Below are 27,985 nucleotides of genomic sequence, written 5' to 3'. Positions count from 1 at the left end.
ATGGGCAATGCAGCTAGGAAATGAATCATAACTGTTCAAAAAGAATCTGTAATATGCAACTGATATTAAACTAAATATGTTCCAGTCATTATAAAACCTGTATTTGCTCTAGCAATAATTTATCATAACATTTCGACATTCACAGTTTTCATATCTTTGTAAAAATCAGTGAACCCCTCTATTGTAAAAAATAAAAAATAAAATAAATAAATAAATAAAATAAATAAATAGTGTACTCACCTTAAACATTGATGATGTCTGTGCAACGGACATGCAATGGGAGTCGTGTAAGGATTGCTGAAATTTGGCAAAGTTTGCCAAAACTTTGTCAAAGATTTTCTAAAGTTTCAATAGGTTTTTCTCAGGCTTGCTAAGACTTGCTGAAGTCTCACAGGATTTTTTTGGTTTTTTTTTTGAAGATTTATGAGATTTCCGGTAGTCTCAGGATTTTTTTTCTTTTTCTGAAGATTTATGAGATTTCCGGTAGTCTCATAAGATTTGTTGACCGTTTACATTATTGTCTAATGTTTCAAAAGACTCCTTAAAGTTTCACAAGATTTTCTTAAATTTGTTAGTAAGTTGCATCACAAGATTTACTGGTTTTGTAAGGATTTCTTAAAACTTTTATATATTCATATATATATATATATATATATTAGGGGTGTGAATTGCCTAGTACCTGACGATTCGATTCGTATCACGATTCACAGGTCACGATTCGATTCGATACCGATTAATCCCGATACGAATTTATAAGTCGATTGTTGCGATTTTTTTTCATTCAAATTTAGAAAATACTAATCAGTAAGCTTGTAGAGTGTAAGATTTATATGAAAATGTATTATTTATTTATCTGAAATTTCAGTCTTATAGAGGTTGTAATCTGTTTCATGTTTGAACAGCATTAAAATAAAATATTAAGGCTTAATGTTCCGTTCATATAACATTCTTCCATGCTCAAGGTGTGAATCCTAAAAAAAAAAATCAAAAAAAAAATCGATTCTGCCGATTATTGAATCGATTCGAGAATCGCGCGATGTAGTATCGCGATATATCGCCGAATCGATTTTTTTAACACCCCTAATATATATATATATATATATATATATATATATATATATATATATATATATATATATATATATATATATATATATATATATATATATATATATATATGATTAGATTTGCTGGAGTATTATGAGACTTAAAGTTTTGTAAGATTTGCTGAAATCTCATCAGATTTGCTAAAGATGGCGACAATTTGTTGTTATAGTTTTAAAATATTTGCTGATCTATTGAAAGATTTGTTCAAGGTTTGCATGATTTTTTAATGTCTCAAAAAGCTTGTTGTTGTCTCATCAGATTCAAGGGAGTCTTCCAAAAAAGATTTGTGAGATTTGTTGAAGTTAAATTTTTTTTGCTAAAGTTGTATAAGCTCACTGATGTCTCACAAGATTTGCTGAAATTACACACAATTTTCCAGTTTAAAAAAAAAAATTGTCTCGCAAAAAGATTTGCAGACAATTTACTAGATTTGGTAATGACACGATTTGTTGAAGTGTGGTAAGATGTTGTGTTGTCTCGAGAGATTTACTGAAGTCTCACATATTTGTGGCGCATCTCTCGTGAGCTAGTGGGATTTGCTGGAATCTCATGAGTTCCGTTGAAGTTGTACAATTCAGATTTTCAAATGTTTCAGAAAGTTTGTTGGAGTCTCATCAGATTTACGCAGTCTCGTAAAAAGATTTGCTCAAATCTTGTGATATTTGTTGGTTTTCAAGGTGTGGTTAAATCTAAGAAGATTTGCTGGAATTTCACAATATTTTTGAAAGTTTTCACGGGATTTGGTGGAGTCTCACAAGATAATTTTTTGTAACGTTTCAATTTAAAAGTCTCAATTCACAGCAATATAGCATAAAATAAGACTTTCTCAACATCTGCTCAAATCGTGACCCTGTGATTTTTATTTTTTTATTTTTTTTTCTTAGGAAGATTTTAACAAACCATTTTGTTTTCAAGTTGTACACTATTTCGGGAATTTGAGTGAGTATTTTCAGTGCTACATGTACTGTGTTAAAAGCTTTCAAAGTGGATGGAAAAAAATAGATTTGAAACCTAATTTAAGGGTTATTTTCATGCCGTCTTATGCGTTCATGCTGGGCGAGCTGCTTCGTGGAATTAGATCATCATCACCAATCACTTGAGGTAATAGGATGCGTGAATGTGCAAACAGACACCCACAAACGAGTAAATAACATAATGTATGTAAGGCATTCAATGCTAATTTCAAGTGTCTGACTAGCATGGACAATCTGTTTAATTTTGTACTGTGCATGGGATTTATTTGATGAAAAATACATTAGGCAGATGTAACATTGCAGTGTAAAAGCAGCTTGTCAAGCATCTTTATGCGAATAGCTGCGTCTCATCTCAGCAGTGTCCCAGCCAGCCAGCGAGCCAGCCAAGCACAGTGACTTTCCACCGCCCTTGGATTTTTTGGGAACCTCGGGTCTCCATGGTAACAAGATTATTGCATCACTACTCTACAGCTGCTGTCGTCAGGCTGCTGTTTGGCCAAGCTCTGCGGCAGCCACGCAGACACGTGCGCATGTTAATAACCTGACTCTGAACTCTTATTAGAGGGAGCGACCGTCCCCCGTCGGTTTCTTGTGGCCCAGTTTAGCGTTTGCCTCTGGGATGGTAGGTTCTTAAAAGCGTTTGGCACTTTTTAAATTGGGGTTAATGGTCCTTTTGAAAGCGAGATGGGGCACCCGTGAAAGATGCTCACCTCAGAAAAAACTCACCTATCTTTTAAATTCAAATGCACATGGTGTTTCAACAGTTCCCGAATTGCATCATTCGCTCGCGCAGACACGAAGGGCGTCTCCTCCCGCAAAGCATTATGCACTTGCCGCTTCACTAGAGGTCACGGTGACCTTGCTGCCTGGCTGAACCTCATTCTGCTTCCAGTGCCTTCACTGAGCCGATGACGAGCTTTAATGTGCATGTTGGATGACGGTCGCATTGGGAGAAGGGAGGAAGGAAGATAGGATGTGGAGGAAAGGTGTGCGTGGATTGATGGAAAGTAGATTTGGTGCAACGCACTTAACTGGAATTTAACTACATTAATCTAATAGCAACAAATATTTTGCGAGGACATTTCGGTTTTGATAAAGTCTCGTGAAGGCCGTATGAATTTATGAAAATAAATTATGAAATAGTGCCTCTCAAAACTCATTCACTCCCAGCCATTTTCACAGAAGCAATCCCGCTCGCTCCCGGCTGTTTTACTGAATTTTGACTGATTTTGCAAGGCCCACAGAATATTGTGTTCAATTGCTATAAAAGCATGGAACCTATCAAAAGAAAGATTAAAGTCTCTTCTTTCATCAGGAAAAAAAAATGTTTCAATCTGTTTCCGTTTTGCATCAATTAGCATTAGAAGAGAGCTGAGTTTCATCAGTTTTCACAAATCTTTGTTATGCTGCCACCTGCTAGCCGTTTGTGTAATAACTACCATTTCTGCAACCGTTCTTTGCAGTTGAGAGGCTGCATCAAAACCTTCTGTATGCTCTAGCATAAAATAAATAAAATAAATAAAAAAACGTATAAATATGTCTTTGGGACACTTAAAACATTAAAAAAAAACTTATTTACACGTTATTGGGAGCAAATGAGTTAATAAATTCAAATATTGTCATGTGAAAAACACATGTCTATTTTTGTCTTTTTTTAAATTACATTTTTACATTTATGGGATGAAACTGAATGCAGATGTCAAAAAAAAGGGGGGGGGGGACAAGTGTTTTCACAGGACAGTGATGATATGCTGGAAAACTCAATTTATTTCAGTTGTTCAATTAGATAAGTGAATGATAGATTACTGGATATAGATTCACTGCCTAGTACCTACTGAAAGAAAGAAACTGGGAATTCAGTATATTGTTTTAGTGGTTAGTATTACATCTCCCGATCCATTTCAAGCCCACCAACACCCTCGGGCATAATCTGGTTCACCCCAAGGACAAAATCCCAACAAACAAACTAATAAAGGTTTTTTATTTATGTATTTATTTATTTTTTATGCAGTGTTGTGAGTAGTGCAATGATCTCTACATTAGTGAAACCAAGCAACTTCTACGCAAACACAAGATAGGAGAGCAGTCGCTACGACGTTAGAGTCAGCAGTTCATTTGCATCTTGAAAGAAGTGACATTCCTTTGGGGGCAACACTGTCCAAGTTCTGGAACGGAAGGACTGCTAGTTTCAAAGACGTGAAAGAATCCATCTCTGTCAAAGTCAGGAAGTCAATATCTAAAAGGAGGTTTGCGCCTTCAGCTATTGTCTGCTCACAAGAGCCGTTTTACCACCAGGCAAGTGAATGACTGTTTGCTATGCAGGAGGGACATTCACCAGCCCCACCTGACAACAAAAACAATCCTAACCCTGAAACGTCAACAAGTGGGAAAATGGGATAATGATGCCATTTTTGTCAAATTAGGGATTTCCAATTAGCTCCGGAATGAAACAAGAATGTCTGAAAAGGTGCTTCTCGCTGAAGCGACTTGCTCATGCAACGTCGTGCTCTCCCCAGTCACGTCCCGGTATGTACATGAGTCAGCTCATTAATTAGTCAGTAGCTTTAGAATCTCATCTGACTTTGCACAAATGCATAAACAGACTCCTTTTCTCAGTTCTCTGTCCTCTGCTACGGAAATTCATCATAACGCGCTGCTGCATTTTCTGGGTCACACTTCAAAACCACAAAGCCCGACAGACAAAAACAAAAAAACATTCACGACAGTCTAGTCTCAAATATTCTCGTTAAACTGAAGCAGTCACTTCAGTCATTAAAATCATTTGATACAATGTTGTGCTATGCACCATTTATTTGACAATCAAAACTAGGGACGGGCATAATAATTAATTAACTGATAGCTGAGAATTCTGGAGATTGTGTGGAATTTCAATTGAGGCAAACTGAACTCTCTTGCAACACAACCATTAGCGAGGCTCTTGATTCACTTTCAACTTCTTTACAAGAGACACAACATGACATCAAATACAACGTTGAGCTCCACCTACTCAGACTTCCACCATGGCACAACTCCCTTCTGTTTTTTAAACAATAACAAAGTACCATATTTTTCTGCTCCTGCAATTTTATACGCAATTTTCATAGGTAAAAAGTTAATATTTTGTCTATCATGAATTTGATAATGTCATTATTTTTCATCTACAAATTAACACCTTTAAAAACGCATTTTGTCACTTGCTGTCGACTAAAAATGACATCACGTGTTGAGGGCTGAGGCAACAACCAATCACGGCTTACCTAATGTTTACAAGTTGAATAAGTTCCAAGTTCGAAAATAAAATGTCATTCAAAAACCAACAAAAATACAAACTGTGAAGTCTGGAAAACCTGCGCTGAATAAAAGGTCCTACCTTTCCACTGGCGAGGGTTGTGCGTGAGTATGACAGCAATGAAAAGAACTCGTGGTCGTGGTCTCAGGGGCCCGGTGAATCTCGGCACTTAATTGTCTCCGCCACTGTGTTTGAATGTTGCAGCGACATTATTAATGTCACTTGCTGCTGTTCGCCTTCTGGCGCTACTGGACGAGAACGGGCCCACCTCACCTATGAAGATTAAAATTGCATTTCATGTTTTTATAATCACACTACACTTGTGCACTCGGGACTCTGCTAAGGCCAAGTAATCAGACTCGCAGAAACTTCCATATTCATATCCAAGTAAGTTTGTGTGCGGTGAGCCTTCGAGACCCCGGATCATCGCGCCTTTAATGACTTTAATTAGAAGGAGGGAATCGGGCTGTCATGCTAACAGCTAGCAGTAACTTTGTTTTTATTGCTAAATTTGACTTTAAAAAAGAAAGAAAACTCATAGTTTTACGCATGGATTTTTAATTAAGTTTACTTAATTTAATAAAAGAGATAATTCGGAAACATGGCACTGTTTGGTAATAAAACATGCACAATTTAACAAGCAAAAAATATATGAAGATATTAAGAACAAATGTTAGCTACATTGGATTATTGTCATGACTGTGTTTTGTTTGGGGCAAGTGTCTGATTTGATCTGATGCAATCAGCATGTAACTAACAACTAGTTTCAACTGGTCAGAAGCTACGTGATGTCAGAAGCTATGTGATGTCAGGAATCCTGAATCTCTTTATTTGGTCAGAAGCCAATCAGTTTTACCCGCGTGTCAGTCAATCAGAGAAATCCATGTCCTGTTTCAGCGACCTATCAGGGTTACCCACGTGTTGGCCGCAGCCAATCAGATCCATTCGCTGTCTATATATATTTGTGCGTTTTTGGGACCCAACTCCGGCACATAACAATTATAACATCCGAATATTCCACATAAACAATAGGTAATTAAGTTCTTTAGTTCCACATGAGTAGTTTCAATGTGTGGTTTTAAAGACCACAATGTATCATCATCATGTAGCATCGTCCACTTGTTAATGATGCTGTATTTGCACGGTCAAAGTTGCCTACTTAGCAGCAATCACATCAAATCACAAAATTTAAAATGTGTTTCAAGTAATACTGACTTGTGTTGCACATGATATATACCTGACTTGGCGGATAAATGACAATAAATGAAATGTATCCCCTTGTGGGATAGAACAATGCATGCTAGGTTGAATTACGCTTAACAGACCACATAAAATTGATTTATTTTTTTTTTGAGACGTCGTGAATTTCTCCGTTTTGACAAGACGGACACCGAGTGAGTGCAGGCTGAAGGAGTGTTCCACTAATGGGATCCTGCAGGCTGAATATATTGACGTGATGAAATGAGACTTTCATCCAGTCAGATGAGTTGAGTCTTGTCACTAGCGATAGATGATCTTCATGTTGGGGATAGTAGCGTGACAAAACTGGAGGACTGCAGATTTGGCAATGAAAAATAACTTTTCAACTTATTATTCTAGGTCATGGATGTCCAAACGTTTTAATTTCAGGGCCGCATACAGAAAAATGAAAGAATGTAAGGGTCGCTTTGAAATTCTTTGACTTTGATTTATTAAACACACTGAAATCAACCAATCAAGTCATTAAATATGATACATAACAGCTTTCTGTTAAAGGTTACTTTAGTATTTTCAATATTTTGGGGTGTCCTTGGCCCTGTAGCACACTAAACGAGATCCACCCCCGCACTAAACAGTAAATAAAACCCATTTACACATTCAGAACCAAAAATAGAGCAAACTGTTGAAAGTTGACCATTTTTTTAAACAGTTTCTTGAGGATCATTAATGTTCATAAAGCCATCCTGGACACAGAGCACAAAGTGCAAGAAACAAATGTTGCTAAAATTGAATTATCTTTATGTGTTTTGATGAGAAATTGTGTTATTATTTCAGTTGTATTTTTTTTTAACTAGCCTTGCAGAGGTCGTCTTAAATGTCATTTTTAGAATATGCAGCAGGCTGCTGAAAAATGGATGGTGGGCCGCAAATGGCCCCCAGGCCGTAGTTTGGACAACAACAGCTAAAATTTGGTTCAATGTTGTAAGCTGTTTGTTGTAAACAATGTTAAAAGCCATTTAAGTATAGATTATCTCTGGCAATTTCAGTATAAAAACAGATAATGCTTAGATTCGATTTGATTACTATTTTTTGCAAAAAAAAACAACAAAAAAACATGCATTGTCAATACACATGGCTGCATTATTTGATGCACTAACATTTTGGATGATTTTCTTTTCTTCAATAAATAAGGTAAACCGGCATAGTTGAACTAGCATTAGCAGTACTCTGATCATAATGTCTAAACCTTTAATGCTGAAAAAACATTGTTGTCCTTGGACCAAATGAATTCCTTATGTTAGCAGACAAAGGAATCACTATTGAACAAGTGTTTGTTGTGCGAGTATGTGCGGTGTTAAAGGTGAGTGGGCGGTTAATCACTGCTTATGTGAGGTGAATACTGAAGTGCATGCCTGTAGGATAGAAAAGGCACTGGACAATACAGTAATAATGTACTTTTTTTTTTTTTCAGACTCTTTCAAAATTTAATTCACGGGCAAAAGTGCACTTATACTGGCTATATCCACGGGAGACCATTCCTGGCATTTATGGTCACAATAGCACACTAAGAAGTGGCACCACATGGCTTCAAATCAAAAGCCAAGATGTGGAAGATCAAGATCACGTGTGAGAACGTCAAAGACAAAAAGTTACCTTATATTTGGACATATTTGAACTTATAATGATGTCCTTTTCTCTAGTCCTCTATATTAACACGTCAGGGTAAAAAAAAAGGAAACAGCTTCTCTGCCTTCCATTCACAAAACCATTTATGCAGCCACAATGTCCTCGAAAGAAAGGCGCACTGATAATGAAATATCTCTTTCACCAAGAGGAAGCATTGTGTGAGATTTCATCCGTGGGAGTGTGCGTACCAATTGGCGCTGGCTGATGAAATAAGATCAACCTGAGCGCAGCGTTTCAAAACTGAAACTTCACACTGCCCTTCGGAAAATAGTTGTCGTCGGGATCCGAAAGCAGCAAACGTGGGGCGCCGAGTGCCATCACGGGCTGTGATCAGTAACACGTTTGACCCGCTTGAGTGCTCGGTCAGGGTGACAGTTTCGTCCGCTGACACTTTTCACTGCGCAAAGCCGTGTTTGTGGTGTCACAGATCAATGCCGTTGTGGTACAAATGCTTGCTCTAATGGGGGATGGAGTCAAGGCCCGTCTATGAAAATATGTTCATGACGTACAAGGTTGTGTCTGATACGTCAGGTCATTTCTACGCAGGTGCTTCAACGTCCATCCATTTTCTATGGCGCTCGATCTCATTAGCTTTGGAGATGAAGATGTTACTTTTAATGAGATGGGAAAAGATCTCTCCTAAAGTTCTCAGTCAAAATGTGCATGCATGCTCAGAAGTGAGCGTGAGGTAATTTTACTTTTCCGATTGTAGAAGGTTTGTCATGATTAAGGGCTGTAACGATATCCAAACATCACAATACGATAATTATCACGATAGTGTGGGGACGTTGGCGATATTTAAACGATCACAATATTGTAAAAAAGAGAGCTCATACTTTTTTTTGTAAAAAACAAACAAACAAACAAACAAACAATATTGTGCTTTTGTACATAACAGCAATGCATATAAACCACCTACAATCTCTAATAACAATATTGAGGCACTTACTTGCTAATGCAAGCACACATTGATCGCTTCACAAGCAAATTAGGTTCCCCTTCATCTGACAATTAGCATAGATTTTAAACATAGAAGGCCAAAACATCCCTAATGAAAATTAAATTGCGCTAATAAACTAGCCACTAGAGGGTGCGAGAAGTGTAAAAATGGAAATCAACCTGACTTTTTTTTTTTTTAAACAAATGTGTTCCTTTTGAATATTGTGAACATGACGACGACGATATTGTGGCAGTTTTAATATCGTGATATCACGATCTTGCCCTTATCGTGACATCCCTAGAACTTTGACTGCCACACGTTATAAAAACATACAAAAAAAAAATCCACAGCGCCAGCTGCTTTCGAGCATTTTAACTCATCTTTCAAGGCAAGAAGAATATCGTTTGCCTGTGGCTACTAAATGAAAAATCGGATTCCATCCATTGGAATTTTACTAATAATTATTGATCGTCGTTGGTAGTCAGCTAGTCATGATGTGATGTGGTGTTCCAGATTGGCGGATCCAATCGAGGGTATCCTCATTTCTTAATGAGGCTCCTTTTGGAGAAGCGAACATTTTCCTGAGCAAGTCTAATTACTCATCAAGTCACTAATAATCTCACCTGAAAATGACGTCAATGCAGTTCAGTGAAAATATGACACCAGTATAGCTTTTGCTTGCATGACAGACTAAATTCTATTAAATTGTTCCATCCAGACTCATAATATTGTCATCATGAAATCTATATGAGGTTTCACGTTTTGAAAAGAACTAATGAAATATATACTTCTTATGCAATGATGATGGTTTGAGCTTCAAGTTGATGTATTGTTAGAGTCGCTACTAGTCCCCCACAAAAAAATAAATAAATAAATAATTGGTTGAACTCCAAATCTTACCATTGGCCCAGCTCCATTGTACTTGGTAATTAGTTTGGCACTGATAAATATGACTTCCAATGGCTGTATTTGCTTCCTAAAAGAGGAAAGAAGTGAGTGTGTTATAATGTGTTGAACAAACTGCAGCTTCACACAAATACCAAAACAAAAACAAAAAAAAAATGTTGGCAGGGAGCAATTGAAGAGATGGCATTTTATTGTCAGCCAAGTAAAAAGTGATTCGGGGACATAATGGCACAAGGGAACTGCAACGACAGACAGAGCAGAAATAACTAAGAGGAGAGTGAATACTGGAGAGTAAATACCTATCAAATGATGCCAAGTAAGAAAATATCATTTGCTTTATTTCTGCAATTTCCATCTTGCAGCTTAAAAAAAATGATACATCATTTATTGATGCGGTGTTTCCCAAGCTGTTATTGAACCCCTCTCAATAATTAATCTGGCACAAGGCCTGGCTGGGTGGATAAAGTGGCGGTGGCGTGCACATGCAAAAAAATAAATAAATAAGCAAATAAATAAATAAATAAATAAAGCATTTTGCCTGATTCTAGTTTTTTTTTCCATCATCTGGTTTATGACTTTTATTTATGGCTGTAATAAAAACACAGCACGAGTAGCAAATGGGCCTATATTTATTTAAGACATTTTTCTCCCGCTGATTGTTCTGCTTTAATATATTTTTACCCACAAGTCTCTGGTGGATAAAAACGCACATACACGTTGTTTATTCAACAATCTGTTTTGGGGATTTTCAAGCTCTGGCCCGAGATTTCTTTAAAGCTGATTTAACCACATGTTGATAAAATCATTATGTTGGGAAAGTTTTGTTAAATGCACAGGTCAGCGTTATCTTTTGATAAATGGCACATATGTCATTGCTCCCAGTGGAAGGGGGAACTTGTTTGATGTGTATGAATGGCTGCCTACTTTTATTGTCTTAATTAGAATTGAATAGATAAAAATATTTTATTTTTAACAGAGCTAGCATGGCATCTACATTCCAGACTATGTTCATCTCCATCTTTTATTTCTTCTTCGTTTCTTATCTACAGTAGTGTCATTCCTCCTCTTACATAGTGCCCCCTAGTGTTCAGAAAGAGATACAACGTAAATGAAATACCTTGTGCTCCAGGCTACATGTAAGACTGCGATGCCGTATGCACAGTGGTGAGTTGCAATTCTTTCACGCTCTGGAGGTGTTCCTATTCTGTTTGTTTGTCTGTTTTTACCGTGTAAAAATACTAGTTGGCTATTTTTTGGCACGATTACTGCTGACGATAATCCGTAATTGTCATCATAAAACTGAGGTAAAGCTAGCCGCCTTTTCTTTTTACGCGGTCAAGTCAGCCGCACTTCATTTTTTCTGTTCGCCCTTTTGGAAGATTTACGGTAGTGTGCTCCGAAGAGACGCTGGCACGGAGAAGGACATCCGGTTTTCAAAATAAAAGATCGGTTTTCAAAAATAAAACTAAATTCAAACGTAGTTTAAAAGATGTTTGTTTTTATTATTATATTTAACAGTTTACAAAATGTTTCACTATAACACAGTATTCACATTTCACTGGGAATGCACTCGAGTGGAGTTAATCATATATCTTGTACAACATAATTTGCAGTGGACTATCTCCACACAGCCATCAGTCCTACCTGAAAATTATATACCTAGCGGGATTGGTGTTTGATATCAAGACACTATTATGAGTACCGAGCACCAGTATCAGTATGGGAGCATCCCTAGTAAGTACTTGTACTCAAGTCAGAAAAAAAAAAAAAAAAGTGTTATTGGTATTGGTGTGTAATTGTCGCACTCCGGAGGAAACGTGGTAGCACTGATGATAAACTGAGAAGGAATGTGTTGGTGTCAAGTGTAAACAGCAGATGGGGAAGGAGATTAATGCAGTGGAAATACTGTGGCTCAGGAGTTTTGGTGAGAGCAAGAAAAATTACAACTCTGAATGTGTGTGCGTGCGCGTGTATGCGTGTGTGCATCTATTCTTGCTGCTGGGCGAGTCAGCAGGTCTGTCCCGGTGAATAAGGATGCGGTGACAATGACAAAGAGAAACGCTGACGGAGTCGCCTTCGTCCTTCCATGTAGTTTGCAGCAAAGCTCTGCTCGACAATGATGTAATTTGAAAGAATAAAAGCGGGGAAGACGTTTTGAATTCCACTGCTTGCGAAGTCCATGGGAATGGATTGAAACATCTCAAGTCCAATGCCCCTTGGTTGGAGGCTACATAGTGCAGTATTCAAATAAAATTGTTGCGGGAAATAGACTTCAAAAATCCAAATTTGACTAGCAAGTTGACATTAGCAATGTCAAAGTTGGGGTAGATCAGAGAACCACAAATAATAACTTATATTGCGGCAAGGGTTGACTGTATTATTTTAGCCGGAATTTACGATATTAATTTGAAACTTTTCTCTATTCAGTAATTAATAGACATTTCAAACAAATGGCAAACTACCTGCTACTTTAACCAGATTTGTCACATTAATCGGCACCCTGTCCCTTAAATTAAAATCAAAGCATTACTTCAGGCAGGGCATCTGCAGTACTTTCATTCTGAACTGTATCATTCTCAAACTCAAGTAATAAATAAATGTGGGTTTTGCACTTCTCAACAGAAAAATGAAGCAGAGAATGTAATTGCAGAGCATCCTTTTCTCTTTCCCTGGCACTTCCTCCTCATTTATCCGCACCTAGACTATTTCTTCTTCTTTTTGGTGCAGCCGAGCCGTCACAGATGGCTGCTGCTTCAATATGAATATTTGATCGCCCTCATAATCCTCCCTGGAGGGTGGTGAAATATTTAAACAGTGTCTGGTGGCCGTTTTCTCCCTTAAAATAAAATAAATAAATAAATCCTGGACCGCATCAAAACAAAATGTATTACCTGACGATGTGTTTTATATACATTATGATGCTGCTGTATGTTCTTCCATTGCTTATGTTGATGAATATATGAAACTTCGACTTGCATGCGGAAGTGGAGCCCAAAGTGTGGAAAGATAATAAAAACATTTTCACTCGTGTAGGTGGCACTTCATAATGTATGCATCACTGTGCCACTTATGTGAAGCTAACGCTAATCTGTGCATTCAGCAAAACCTACTAATTTTGCTTACCTTTGCATGATAGTGGTTCAGACAGGGTAGTCCAGTCATCCCTTGAAAGTGGCTTTGGATCTTCACCCAGCATAGCTTATGAAGACATGTTTGGAGAGACACTGTTTTGGGGAGGTTAATGTGTAAACTAGCCAAATTACATCAAAATTTTCCGAAATTCAGAAGGGCTTCTTCAAAAAGTCATTTTCAGAAATAGGCAATTAATTCAATTTACCATATGATGTTCCCTGGTATAGAAGTACCGGTAATAATGTGTGTCTCTTTCTTGTAGCGGGATGCAAAAGGTCAGTACCTGTTTGACCTCATCTGCCACCACCTTAACCTGCTGGAGAAGGACTACTTCGGCATCAGATATGTGGACCCAGACAAGCAGCGGGTGAATAATAAAGATGATATCGTACTTATATAATTTCTTTTGCTCTTCAAAATCAACATTTTTCTTGCATTGAATAGAAAATCTGATGATGGCAGTGATCATGTTACTTACACAAGTCGTAAAAAGTTAACTGGTGACCTGAAGTTGACCTTTGTTAAGGTGCTAGATGGAAAACAGCAAGTCGTGCAAAAAGTACTGAAAACATTCAACAGCTGGACATGTGTCTTTTAAAATTTTAGAAGCCAAATTAAGTCGTGCATTTCCAGGCTATCCTGACATTATTCCTAGCATTTGGTGCCTAGTGTATTTCTACCCTTGCTCTCTTAGGCAAATTGATCACATGTTCAAATTATCAAGGTTATTGCTTTGAAGATAAAATAAGTTCCTGAAAGGGGGAAGGAGGTCATTTAACTCATTCACTGCCAGCCCAGTAAAAATGGATCTTTGACTAGGGCTGCTCGATTATGGGGAAAAATAATAATCAGGACTATTTTGGCAATAGTTGAAATCACGATTATTCAAACGGTTATTTATGTTTTGGCACAAAACAAGAAAATGTTTAAGCGTTTAAAAATATTAGGACCAAATAAAAAAAAAAATAGAAACACTATAATTAAGTTTTGGACCAAACATAATTTATAATAATATATATTTTTTTATGTTGGCACAAATGTGAAAGTTGGAGTGCAGCATATGCACTGTGCAGTAGGGCAATATTGTTTTATTTTTTTTTTATTTTTTGGTACAAAACAAGAAAATTTTTAAACATAAAAAACAAATACAAAAATATTAAGACAAATAAAATTATTTGAAACACTATATTTATGTAAGTTCCTTTTGGATGAAAAAAAACATCAAATCAGTTATTTTAAAATTTTAAAAAGGTGCAAATGTATAAATTTAAACAACACAATAATCTTTTTAGTTTATGATTATGCTGATTTTGTAATTGTGGAGTGTAATAATTGAAATTATAATTGAATTTCGATTAATTGCACAGCCCTACTTAGACGTGTATAGCCGTCATTGGCACTGAATGAGTTCACGTGTTAAATTTGACAAGTCAATCGAGGTTGAGCTCATTGCCTCAAGTTGCTCTCATTTTGACACACCATCAACTATTGGCCGTCATCCTTTGACGGACTTCCTCTCCTCCTGGCACAGGGGCTCCCTTCACTGAGGTGGGGTGTGGGGTGTACGAGTGTGCTATTCTGGTTATTGATTCTATGTCAGCATGTTTACTTGCTGAGCAATCAAACTGCAGAAGGAAAGAAGAGCAGCCTAATAGTCTCCATTTGACTTTCCTTTCTACATTGCAGCACTGGTTGGAGTTTTCAAAGTCCATTGCCAAACAAATGAAATGTGAGTATTTCACAAATGTGTCACATTCATTCATTCAGAAATTATGAAGGAGAAAATTGGGGCCACAGAAAAATAACAAATATATTGTTTTACTGTATTAAAAGTCTCATTTGAAGTGTGTATTAGAAACTACTTTTTTTTAGTAATATTAGACAGTATATGATTTAGTATTAGATTTTAACAATAACAATGTACAGTATTTGTTTTTGTTGTAAATGTAATTTTTGTTGCAATATTAACATTTTTCAAGAACAAAATTAGAATCTCAAGTATATTTTTATGTATTATTTTTGTCATGAAATTGCTTATTTTCCCACCATATTTTGACTTTATTTTATTTCAGAATTAATAAATTAATAAAATTAAATAAAATTAATTAATTATCCCTTTTTCTTACAGTATTTGACTTTTTTTTATTATTTGTTGCAAATGTACAGATTTGGATACAATATTAACCTTATATTAAAAAAAAAAATAAAATAAAAAAAAATAAAAAAAAAAACACTAAACAGCGTACAGAATTCCAGTATTACTTTTGTCATGTTTTTTTTTTTTTTTTTTTGCACAATACATTCATGTTTTTAGTAAAATATTTATTTGTTTATTAACTGTGAAATCACACTCCTCCTTTTTAACATTAAACTTTAAAATAGTTTAATCTATACGTGACAGTCACAGATTAGCAAAAGAGAATCTGTTCTCAATTGCCTTATCTGGATAGACTTAGACAAATAAATAAAGTTTAAAATAAATTTTAAAAAATATTTTAAATTGAAAATTTGTCTCTTTATATGAGGTTTTTTCTTCCCTACTATTGTCACAATAATATGACTCAAAATGACTTGATTCCTAAGTGTGACCCTAATACTAATCGTAGTACTAATGGCTGCTAAATTGTCTAAACCGGTTAGACTGTCAAAATTCACGTATACGTGCTATGTTGCCTCCCAGCTCAGCCTCCTTTCACCATGTGCTTGCGTGTCAAGTTCTACCCGCCTGACCCTGCCGCCCTCCGGGAGGAAATCACCAGGTAGGGCATGACGAGATGACACGTCTTCTTTGCATGCCAGCTCACTTTTTCTCACACCGATGCACATTTGAACCGGAACGATGCGACATGTTCACGCCTCGCTGATTCTATCTTGCAGTGGAGCTTTGCGCCAATCCACTTTTAGTCTCTATAATACGGTGTGGGTGAGTAACGACTCATTATTTTGATGTTTTCTTGCTGCGGGTGCAGTAGATCTCAGATGTTCCTCAACTTTCTATTAAACTATGAACGTGCCTCACGCTGGGCTGCTTCATTGTCTCGAGCACATTTAGGTCCAGCTAACTGTACCCTGTATGATTATAAAAGGCCAGTGCTTTTCAGACTTCTAATTAACTTCATTAAATGATCCCCACACGCGAGACTTTAGTTAAATGAAGGCGGCACGGTGGCAAACATGCATGGTAGGTTAACACTGTCCTTCTCAAGTACTGGGACGGGCCCCACTGGGGAGGTGGGGTCGTCGTATGGGGGGGATGCCAAATAAGTTTAATTGTAAACTGTAATTTCACATCCACTACAGTAGAAGTCAGTGGCGCTCTTATTGTCACATTATGTCCCAATACATTTGTCCATGTCAGGGGTGTCCAAACGTTTTCATTTGAGGGCCACATACAGAAAATCAGAAGGACGCAAGGGCCACATATTGTTATGAAGAGAAATTGTGTTTAGTCCTAAAAATTGTACAAATAATTTATTTGTGCTTTTGCATATTTCGAAAAATGCTACAGTATATAAACCAATTTATTTTTTATATGGCAGTAGGGTTATTATAATTTTGGAATTTTTCATTTTAGTTAGTCCTTATTAGTTTTCAGGGTGGTTCTGTTAGTTTTTATTAGTTTAGTTCTTTAAAAAAATTAAGTTAATTTCAGTATTAGTATTACACATTTAAAAAAAACCTATTACTTGTGCATGATATTTAAAAAAAACAGCATGGGAGTGACATCTTTTGGTGCTTTTCTATTGGCTGCTGCAAGATGATGTCACTTCTGTGTAACATACTTTCAAATGTCATTATTCCAGTTTATATCAAAATATATCTACTAAAAATCACATTCCAAAACATCCCCAAAGGCTCGTGCATTAAATTAATTAGCAAAGACTAAAACGGAAGACATTTTTTCTATAATTAGAGTTAGTTTTAGTTAGTTTTGTAAACATAAAATGTAGTTTTAGTTAGTTTTCATTTTTAAAAAAGCATTTTCATTTTAATTTTATTTTGGTAACAATATTGTTTTTTGAATTTTAGTTTTAGTTTTTTTTTTTTTTTTTTTTAGTTTTGTTTTTAGTTTTAGTTAACTAAAATAACCTTTAATGGTGCCTGTTTTTTCTATACCCTCCCTTCTTACTTTGACCATCTCCAAACATTTTTGTATTGTTTATTTTATTTGAACTGAGTCAAATGACATTTTTTTTTAGCATATGTCGCGGGCCACTGAAAAATGGACGGCGGGCCGCAAATGGCCCCCCGGGCCGTAGTTTGGACACCTCTGATCTATGTAGTGTCTATAACAGTAACCGACGTCTCTGTTCCACTGGTGCCCTGTGTGAGGCCTACCTGACAATTTAACAAATGATGCACACAGCCTCTGAGCTCACGCCGTCCCTCTCTAAATCAAATCCATACCCAACCCCCGCCGTCTGCTCACAAATAAATCTCACACAATACTCACAGCTTGGTTCTGCTTTGACGGAGCCAACAAGGGAGAGCAGCTCGCCCACTTCGACTGACTTCACTGACACCAATAAAAGCCTGCAAAAATAATTAAAGGAAAGTAGCGCCCTGTCAAGTGAAAAGGCTTAATATATGCACTTTTTATGACCTCTCTGCTCGGAGAGGCGCGGTTTAATGAACGGTCTCCCATGTGAAGCTGCATCATATTTTGCATTATTGTCAAGTTAATTCTGGCTTTGGAACAATTCGTGCAAATTAACAGTAAATCTGACTCCCTCAAAACATCTGACAGGAAGTATAACTGTTATACTCAACTCTAGTCTCAATTTAATATTATCTAAAGAACAAAACAATGTCAGGTATGCATAGAAACAGTGTTAGTGGATCCCAATGCAAAGACAACAGAGCACACTCTACAAAGTTCATTAAACAAAGGGAGCACGTGAGCATGAATTAATACAAATAATTAAAAAAAAATGCGTTGTGAAAAAAGTCAACATGCAAATAAATCCAAATTATCAACAACAAACTAAGGTAGGTGGCTGTAAAGTCGGGAAAGGACGACACTGTTATAGTCAAAACACGGTAACATAAAATTCGGGATAATGTAAGACGAGAAGTAACTACTGGCAGAACGGTAAACAATGGGAAGGGTAAATACCCCGCTGATGACGATAATGGCCAGCAAATGCGACACAGGAGACTCCGCCCACCAATGCTCACCAAGGGGACCGTAAAAGAAAAATGATTAACAAACAAGAAGAGGGCAGAACTAAACAGAATGTGACAGACAAATAAGCTACTTATACAGTATCTACACGTTCTCCTTATTCTATTTGATTCCTCTTCTTTGTGGCCATCTTCTTCCATGAAAATGACACCATATTTGTGTGGTTCCATAAAAAAAAAATATATAGTACAGTGAATTTTTTGAGGAGTTTTGTGTGCAGTGAAGAGTTCCCGAGTCCTGACAATAATATTTTTGTGAGGGTCCACTTTAGTCATTGTCAGCTACGTCATTCTGTGTGTGGCAGGCCAAATTAAAGTAGCTTACAATTATGCCAACTAACCAAACATACATACAACGTTCAACCTTTTATGCAGTGAGAGAGGGGTGACTTATATCGCTATATTCCCACAATTGGGTACATAATTCTCAGTCTTTGCACCTTTGCAAATATCTTCAAGCATGCATAATTTATTTAGAAAACAATGTCTGAATTCACATTACAAGGTCTTTAAATAATTAAGAGGTGAGCTGTAGTATTTTGAACCAAATGGAGGAATGACTGGTTGACTCCAAAATAAAGTGCATTATACTAATCCAGATGTGAAGTCTTTAAGAAATGAATTTCCGTCTCAAAGTGCTACTGCGTGAGAAAAGGCTTTGCCTTTGTCAGCCAGCCGCCCGAGGTGACAAAAGCTGGACTTAACTAGAACGCCAATTTGCTGATCCAATTTAGAATCACTGTCCAACTTAAAGCCCGGATTTGAGACTGTTGGCTTCACAAAGTGGTGCCAATGGGCTCAAACCTAAAGGGGAGAGATTCAGGGATCAAATTACCGTACTCTGGTCTTATTTTTGTTAAAGTTTAAGCTTATAAAACGCACAGGCACAATTCAATTGCTGTATAATACAACAAAATACAAATTTCAAACTCACAAGTTTTGTATGACTTCAGAGGCATAGTTTTTGCCAAATTGTACAATGTTTCTACTGTGAGTGGTTTGATGGGGATCCAGTGCACTTAGTCAGTAAAAGGGAGGCATGCGAAATAACAGATCCTACCTGTCTTCTTCCATGCTGCAGATATCTGGTCTTCCTGCAGGTGAAGAGGGACCTCTACCATGGCCGTCTGCTGTGCAAGACCTCGGACGCCGCTCTCTTGGCGGCGTATATCTTACAAGGTAACGCATGTTGGCTTTAGAAGAGTTAACTAGAACTGGAAAACAAACCAAATTGTCAAAAGAAAAATGGTTGTAAACTGAAGTTGATACTTACATACTTCAGTCCATTAGGAGGCAGTAATGAGCATTACAAGCTGTTTGCTAGCCGCTAAACAAATCAAGGAAAAATAATTTTGTCAACAATCTGCTCACTAAAATAAGAGAATGGCTTTGCGTGTGAACGCTGCCATTAATTAAACTATCAACTGTGTTTGTTACTGTTCCACTCCAGTCCTGTAGGAGGCAGTGATGAGCATTATAAACTGTTAGCTGAAATGATGGCTAGTTCGTTATTCGAATTTCTGTTCCAGACTTTCTGTGTGGAATTTGCATGCTATCCCTCTGTTCGGGTTACTTTTCTCCAAGTAGAGTAAATGAAGCTCCTCCTCCTACTTCAACATAGTTCCTTGGCACCAAGAAGCCATAAGATGGTGCCAAAGCAATACTTATATATTAGACAGGGCTTGGCATGACCATAAAAACAGCAAATTGGTGAATTTTCAGCAAATAACGGCATATAAGCACCCTAAAAATAATATACTGCTTATACTGAGTGACTCAAGGATATGCGTAGCAACACTGTATACCTAATCAAATGGCGATACTGTACAGTTTTCATCATCCATGCTTCCATGTTTTGTTAATCTGTCTCCATTCTCCAGCTGAAATCGGTGACTACGACCCCGGAAAACACCCCGAAGGCTACAGCTCCAAGTTTCAGTTCTTCCCCAAACACTCTGAGAAGTTGGAGAGGCGGATTGCCGACATCCACAAGAGAGAGCTGATGTAAGTTGACCCCTGAATATTTTGCGGTGGGTGTCCCGCCTGTCGCACTTTCAGAGACGCGGCGTGATATACGGAGAAGGTTAAAGCAGCAGCCGTGCCCCTTATGTCAACTTTAACCTTGTCATCACGCCGCGCATTCGCTTGTCAACCTTTATGGATGATGCATCAGGTTACACACACACAACATGCTCGCTGAAATGGACACACACTGAACCAGCACACTCGTTCAGCTGCGTGTGCACAAGGAGGCCTGTGAAGGACTGAAAAATACAGAACGTTTCCTATTTTGTGTTAAATACGACAAAGTGTGAGCTGAGAGAGGGTGTTTGTTGTTTTTGCAGAGGCCAAAGTCCTGAAACGTCGGAGCTCAACTTTCTCCAGAAGGCTCAGATGTTGGAGACCTATGGCGTGGACCCGCATCCATGCAAAGTGCGCATCAGCTTATGTATTCATCAGGAACACTAAAATACATTATGTGCAGATACTTAACAAACTTAAGTTGATTTTGATTATGGCCCAACAGTGCTGATCTATTATGATCCATTATCAATTGTTTGTTGTTTTTTGTGTCAGGACGTGTCTGGCAATCCAGCTTTCCTGGCCTTCACTCCATTTGGATTCACTGTGCTGCAAGGCAACCGGAGGATTCATATTCTCACCTGGTTGAGTGCCACGACCGCACAACAATGGATAGAGAGATTCATAGTGAATACAAACTTACAGCTTTGTATGTTTTCATGTGTCAGGGATGAGGTGACCAAGTTGAAGTTTGAAGCCAAGACGTTCCATATATATGCAGATCAGACTGAGGTACTGTACACATGATGCAAATGTTGATCATTGAACCACATCAAGAATCTTTCGATCTGAAGTTAGGGCTCCGCAATTATGGGGGGGATAATAACACTTATTTCGGCAATAATTGAAATCCGGATTATTCAAATTATTTTTTTTTTTGGTACAAAACAAGAATATGTTTAAGCATTTATAAATATTAAGACCAATTTAAAAACAAAAATAAAAACACTATCATTATGTAAGTTCATTTTGGACCGAATTTACAATATATTTATAATAATACATATTCATTTATTTAATTTATGTTGGCAAAAACTTGAAGTTAGAGTGCAGCTTAAGCTTTGTGCACTGTGCAGTAGGACGATCATTTTATTTTTTTTTGGTATAAAAAAAAAAGAACATATTTAAACATTTAAAATATTAGGACCAATTTAAAAAAAAAAATAGAAACACTATAATTACGTAAGTTCCTTTTGGACCAAACAGAATTTATAATAATGTATATTTATAATACATTTTTTAATTTTAAATATTGATAATAAAATATATTATTATTATTATTATTATTATTATTATTATTATTATTATTATTATTATTATTATTATTATTATTATTTATGTTGGCTAAACTTGAAGTTGGAATGCAGCATGTGCACTGTGCAGTAGGACGATCATTTATTTTTTGGTACAAAACAAAAAAATGTTTAACGATTATGCTGATTTTGTAATTCTGGAGTGTAATAATTGAAATTGGAATTGAATTTTGATTAATTGCACAGCCTTATCTGAAGTTACTAGGTCTATTCCAACAAGCATCTGATATTACATTGTCGTCCAAATGAAATATTTAAAGAACTGTGTATGTGTGTATTTTAGGATCAGAAGATCATATTGACGTACTTTGCACCCACACCTGAGGCCTGTAAGCACCTGTGGAAGTGTGGCGTGGAGAATCAAGCCTTCTACAAGTTAGTCACGGGACTGTACAAGCTGTACAATATGTACTTCATGTCCTCATAACGTAATAAGCAATATTGTCTGTTTTCTCCATCAGGTTGGAGAAGTCCAGTCAAGTGCGCACAGTGTCCAGTAGCAATCTCTTTTTCAAGGGTAGTCGCTTTAGATACAGGTACCATAAATCATTTTCCTCTTTGTGCATCATAACTGTTAATATACTGACAGCATGAATATGACAGTGATGTGAATGCATGTTTTTTTTTTTTTTTTTTTTTTTTCAGTGGAAAAGTTGCAAAGGAGGTGATGGAACAAAGTGCCAAAATTAAAAGGGACCCGCCTGAAATCCACAGGTTCGAATTCCTACTAAATACTAACCACACACTAACTGAGAAATTGTGTGTTACGTATGTAATTCTAAAAAGTTAGGGATATTCAGTTTTCAGGGGAAATTTTAGGACGTGCATAAAATGCATTGCAATCTTTACAGGTGAATTCAATTTGAACATCATTGAACTTTGTTAGAGAACAGCTGATTGTGCAAAAATTACTGAAACACTGAACAGCTGGACAAGTGCATTTAAAAGTTTATACAAGGTCAAATTAAGTTCACCTTCTAAAGGTGCATATTAGGTTCATTGTTGGTATTTCACCCGAAAGCCAAATAGGTGCAGGTGCACCTTATGCCGTGTCCCGTTATACTTTATGCGTGTGTTTACATGTGTTATGTTTGTCCAGGGCGGGCATGGTGCCAAGCAGGAGCTGTCCGTCCATCACGCACGGCCCTCGTTTGACAAGCGTGCCCAGGCAACGGAGGAGAGCGGTACACATCTCCATCATGGAGGGTAAACAAAAACAAAAAAATGCGCACACACGCATGCATAAAATTGCTTGATGGGGTGGTGATAAATTGATTTGAAAGAGTCGGGGACCACGAAGCTGTCCCATGGATTTTAAATTCCTGATTAATATGTGCAACCGTAGCCACAGGAACGTCAAACTGCTTCAAAATAGGCACAATAAAAGATACTTGGTTGTTTAATTACTTTCCCACTGGATGGTTGGGCATGCACTATTTGTAAACAACTCATTACAGTAAATTTTCCATAATATGCCCCCTTTTAATCAAACTGGACCATCTGCACCGCTGTTTTTTCAAGACTAGGCCCTGACCTTGAACTGAACGTGATCCCTGTCTGGTGTTTTGTCCTGTCGCTCTGTCTGCGGTGGAATTCTCACTGGTAATAATAACTGTCCAAATATAGCTCCTGCCGTGAAAGGGCCGAGCCGAGTGTGTCATAGCCAACAGGAGAAGGGCCGGGGGGTGGTGGGGGATGTACAGAGTGGACCACATTCCCGGGCCTTGTCTTTTTCCGTAAGTCTGCCAGTCCTGATTGTGGCTTCCGACCTGGTAGTGAGAACAGGAGTAGATGGTCGCTGAGATCCTTTGCGGGAACCCTCAAGGTCATATCGTGAACCATGGTCAAGTGTCTGATCCGCATCGAGACCAAGGTGAACGTTCACTTGCGCATGGTCAACCACTGCTATCGCGATGTGAAGGTGCGCGTCTTGTCTCTGGGACCCCGACTGATGGGCAAGGCACTGGGGGCCCTTCCGCTCTTCCCCTCCCTCACGGAAGGGCCTGCACTGGGCCGGAGTTCCAAGGCTCCTCCTCGTCCAGGTAAAACTAAGACTGCTTTTTCTGAGCCTCTTGAAGATGTTCTCGTGGTCCCTCAAATCGTATTGTTAGATATCACAAGCTGTTGATTGCGTGGCACATCTTTCGTGCGTGAGCCGTCGCGTGCCCGGCCTATTTAAGTCGTTGATTGCTTTCTTAAGAAGACCAATGAAAGCTAATCCAGCGTCTCCTACATCCAAATGAGAATAAACTCAAACGCATGCATTGTGATGCAAGACTCATTAGTCTCGCCGCTGCATGCGCAAATGTTATCCTTCCAATTGTCTTCATCATTTCCCTGTTAGATTATTGTAATGTACGGAGGAGACACGAGCAATCTGTTTGGTGGGGAAATGAGTTCCCTAAAGGAGCTGTAAGAAACAATCATCCCATTTTATATTTTTGCACAAGGGCTCCCTCTACAGCTTCGATGTTCCTAATTATATTGTATTGCATACTTTGTTATGTGGCAAAGTGTGTACAGTACACCCACTGCATGCAAGTGTGACCATCAAAGTTAGCTCTGAAACTAATGCTAATCATAAAAATAAATAAATAGATACATAAATAAATAAATAATAGATTTTCAGAAGTTTTTTGTTTTGATTTGAATTTGGAATTAATTTTTTTAGTAATTTTAGTATTAAAAAAAATCTACTTTGCAAATATTTAATTTGTTGCTTACCTGATCTTTAACATTATTTATATTTAACATATTTAATTAGTTTTATGCAAAACAAAAGTCAGCTTTTGAACTATTGAAATTGAAGTCATTTTTGAAAAATGCTGATTTTTCTGTATCTGTTTGCAATTGAAAATAACCGGTTGATAAATTAAATTATTTTTTATTTAAAATATTGTTTTAAGAAAAAAAAAAAGTAATCATTTTTTAGTTGGATTAATTATTTAAAATCATCTATTTGTATTAATAGTCATTTTCGAAATACTTTGAAATTTTTGTAAAAATAATTTCATTAATTTTGTCATTTAAAATGATTGTTAAATTTTAAAGACTTGAAAAAAATATTATTAATAATTATAATTAATACATTCACTTTGTAATTTATGATTTGATGATTTGGTATTCGATATAATGTAACTTTTTTTATGTCTCTGTTTTTGCATCCGTTTCCCCGCATTATCAGGTCTGGAGTCCCTCCGTGACAGCGCCCACTCCACGCCGGTGCGCTCCGTCTCCCACGGTGATTCCTTCCTGCCATCCCAAGGCCGCACGGTGGACGGCGGCGAGGCTAGCGTGTCGTCGGTCATCTCCGACGAGGCCTACAGCCCCTCGGACAGCGTCCTGCCTACGCCCGTGGCTGAACGCGGGATGGAGATGCACCTCAACGGCGCCCCCTGCAGTGTCGACGAGGACGAGGGTGGCGCATCTCTGGAAGCTTCGGACAAAAGAGCCGGGAGGAAAGCTCCGCGGGCGCTTAAAAGCCGACCTTCGCCCCCTAGTGACGTGGAGGAACTGCACAAGTTCATCCTGAGCGTTCTGCGCCTTTTCCTGGTCACCATCGGACTGCTCTTCGCCCTTCTGCTGCTCCTCATCGTGCTGACCGAGTCCGACCTGGACATCGCCTTCCTGAGAGACATCCGCAAGACACCCGAATTCCAGCAGTTCCACTTCGAGTACTTCTGCCCGCTGCGGCGCTGGTTCGCCTGTAAGCTCAGATGGATGGGTGGACTCCTCATCAGCAAGTAAACATGGAGAAGAAAAATGCAAAAGAAGATGGCCATCCTTTTCCCAGCTTTTCCCACATCACAAGCCACGGATTGTCCAATGAAGTATCTCTCTTTTTGTTTTCTGTGCTTCACAAATAGAATTATAATATAGTGACCATCCAATTCAAATGTTTAGAAGCTTAAGTACAGATAATACTGATCACTTTGGATTGACGTTTTCAAGGACCTAGCAATTAAAGTCGTGTTTTGTAAAGTGCGTCTCTTGAGGCCTTGTGTGTATCACAATTGGCGGCAACACAAAATTCTATTTAAAAAAAACAACTAAACATGACAAACTGATAAATGAATGCCACTCTGACAAGGGTCAATCAAAACTGAGCATTATTATTCCATTTTTGTTACAGCTCTTGTACTGGAGCTCCTACGATTGTTCAGGTGTACCTATTTTTGTTCCATTGAGTGTTGTGTACATCAGGATACGATCGTAAGTTACAACTATGAAACGATGCGGAAGCCAATCTAAGGAATGCCGTGTTCATTTCAAGCAAACAATGAGGAGAATGTTGAGCGTGAGAAAAAGTGTGAAGGAAAGAATATTTTGCTCATCATAATTGAAGTACAATTTCTATGATGTGATTCTGCTGTAGCAGTATGGAGGGTTTTTTTTTTGTGCCACAGTGGAATAAATACAAATGTAAAATAAAATAAATAGGTGGTTTTAATTAACGTAAATTAATCCAAACTTAACAGGGAAACAATCTGTTTTATGGAGAGACATATGAATGTATACAATGTGTATATTGTGTATGTAAAAATGTCCATATATGTACAGACATGCATATATGTGTGTCTATAACTTATTTTGAAAAAAAAATAATAATAATCAGTTAACTTAGTAAATAAGTTAACTTTGGCACTAAAAACCCTCCATATAATAAATGGGATGAGGTATGTCATATTAATAAATGTAGCACTACTGTTGAAGTCATTTTGGCTGATATGAATATTCGTATTCTTTGTGCACCTCTTGCTATCAACTTTTCCCATCCAAAGACTTTTGATGAAGGCTTTAGGTTAATAAAAGTGGCATTTTTAGGGAACTAGCAGCCAAATAATGCTCACAAATACAGCATACATCATCTTGTGTAATAGGCCGATGTGAGTTCAAGCTAGTCTTGCTAGTCAAGTGTTTGACTTATCTTAATGTGCAATACTGTACACCAACTAATTTGACATTTCATTGTACACAGGTGAGTAGAAGAGCAGCTTTTTTTGTTTATGTTAGGTGAAGTTTATTTTAATGTTTAATGAGCTACACTGACTTTGAATGGACTTGCAATACAGCCTCAGATAGGTCCTGTTTACTGGATTGCTACTTTTCATCACCACACCAAAGAAACCTGTTTTGTGTTGCTTTAGCCTTAGCCTGCAGTGTCTTTGACTGGACAAATGAAAAATACAGTAGTGAGTGACAATTGTCCAAAATGCACCACACCTCCATATTCATACTAATCTAATGTACGCTTTCCAAGGTTTTTGTTCCCACATATAGCAAGGTCCATAAAAGTGTACATGTACGGGTTTGGTGTGTATGAACTTGCCCACACGGGCTCACTCTCAAAATTCCCACAGCGACTCTCTATTCGGCACTTTCAATTAACTGGCCTGGTGTCTCAATGCTTTTGTCCACAGTGTGCATGTACAATCAGGAAGATGTGATTATTTGCAGTCAAGAGTAGAGCTCTTGCTCCGCCCCTTCCAGTCAGTTATCATCGTATGAACTCCCTAATTATCAGCCATGACAGGTTGGGCGCTAAGAGAAGCAAATAATGAATAAAAGATACATTTTTGCCTAATTTTGGTGAGCATGCATCCAGCGATGACGCGTATGAACTCCCTAATTGCTGGTATCCTGCAAAGCACTGGGATGGTTTGACGGTTTTGACGCCAAAAAGGCTAAACAAAGCCTCGTTTTGCTTCATTATGGCAAGAAAGCATCTTGTATGAACTCATGAATCGCTAGTGATCTCTATAGTGCATTCAGTATGACACTAAAGGAAACAAATGATGAAACAAAAGCTTACTTTTTTGCCTCATTCTTTGACGAGCAAGTATCAGTCGGTGACGTTTACAATATGAACTCCCTGATGCATTCGGCTTAACACAACAGGAAGCAAAAAACAAAAAAAGAAATATTTATAATAACTTACTTGCTTCCTCTTGACACGCATGCATTTAGGAGGTAACATGTATGAACTCCCTAATCACTAGCCACACACATCGGATGTGATACTAAGACAAAATATGTTGAGGAAAAAAAAAAGGCTTACAAAAGGCTTTTGTCTACTTTATAAAAGCTAACCTCAGGTGGTGACATGTATGAACTCCACTAATTGCTGGTATCCCACAAAGCATTGGGTCTGTTTTGACTCAAAGGTAAACAA

At 37.6% G+C, this 27,985-nt stretch overlaps 1 protein-coding gene across 1 annotated transcript in view; it reads left to right on the top strand.

The window, feature by feature from the left end:
- The window catches only part of LOC144017871 (FERM domain-containing protein 5-like), a 37,177-nt gene extending 9,443 nt beyond the window's left edge, over positions 1-27,734 (top strand). Inside the window, exons 2-14 of the mRNA XM_077519831.1 lie at positions 13,497-13,601; positions 14,921-14,963; positions 15,915-15,993; positions 19,500-19,597; positions 20,299-20,422; positions 20,764-20,851; positions 20,996-21,084; positions 21,169-21,232; positions 22,097-22,188; positions 22,275-22,349; positions 22,459-22,527; positions 22,913-23,019; positions 24,998-27,734. Of these exons, the coding sequence (XP_077375957.1) occupies positions 13,497-13,601; positions 14,921-14,963; positions 15,915-15,993; positions 19,500-19,597; positions 20,299-20,422; positions 20,764-20,851; positions 20,996-21,084; positions 21,169-21,232; positions 22,097-22,188; positions 22,275-22,349; positions 22,459-22,527; positions 22,913-23,019; positions 24,998-25,560 (1,596 nt within the window). The 3' untranslated portion in view covers positions 25,561-27,734. The remainder of the gene's footprint in view (positions 1-13,496; positions 13,602-14,920; positions 14,964-15,914; positions 15,994-19,499; positions 19,598-20,298; positions 20,423-20,763; positions 20,852-20,995; positions 21,085-21,168; positions 21,233-22,096; positions 22,189-22,274; positions 22,350-22,458; positions 22,528-22,912; positions 23,020-24,997) is intronic.
- The last annotated feature ends 251 nt before the right edge of the window (positions 27,735-27,985 follow it).

This window comes from Festucalex cinctus, chromosome 4 (genome assembly GCF_051991245.1).
Source record: "Festucalex cinctus isolate MCC-2025b chromosome 4, RoL_Fcin_1.0, whole genome shotgun sequence".
Lineage (NCBI taxonomy): Eukaryota > Metazoa > Chordata > Actinopteri > Syngnathiformes > Syngnathidae > Festucalex > Festucalex cinctus.
Note: the sequence above shows the minus strand (reverse complement) of the source record. Positions and strands in the feature narration are given on the sequence as shown.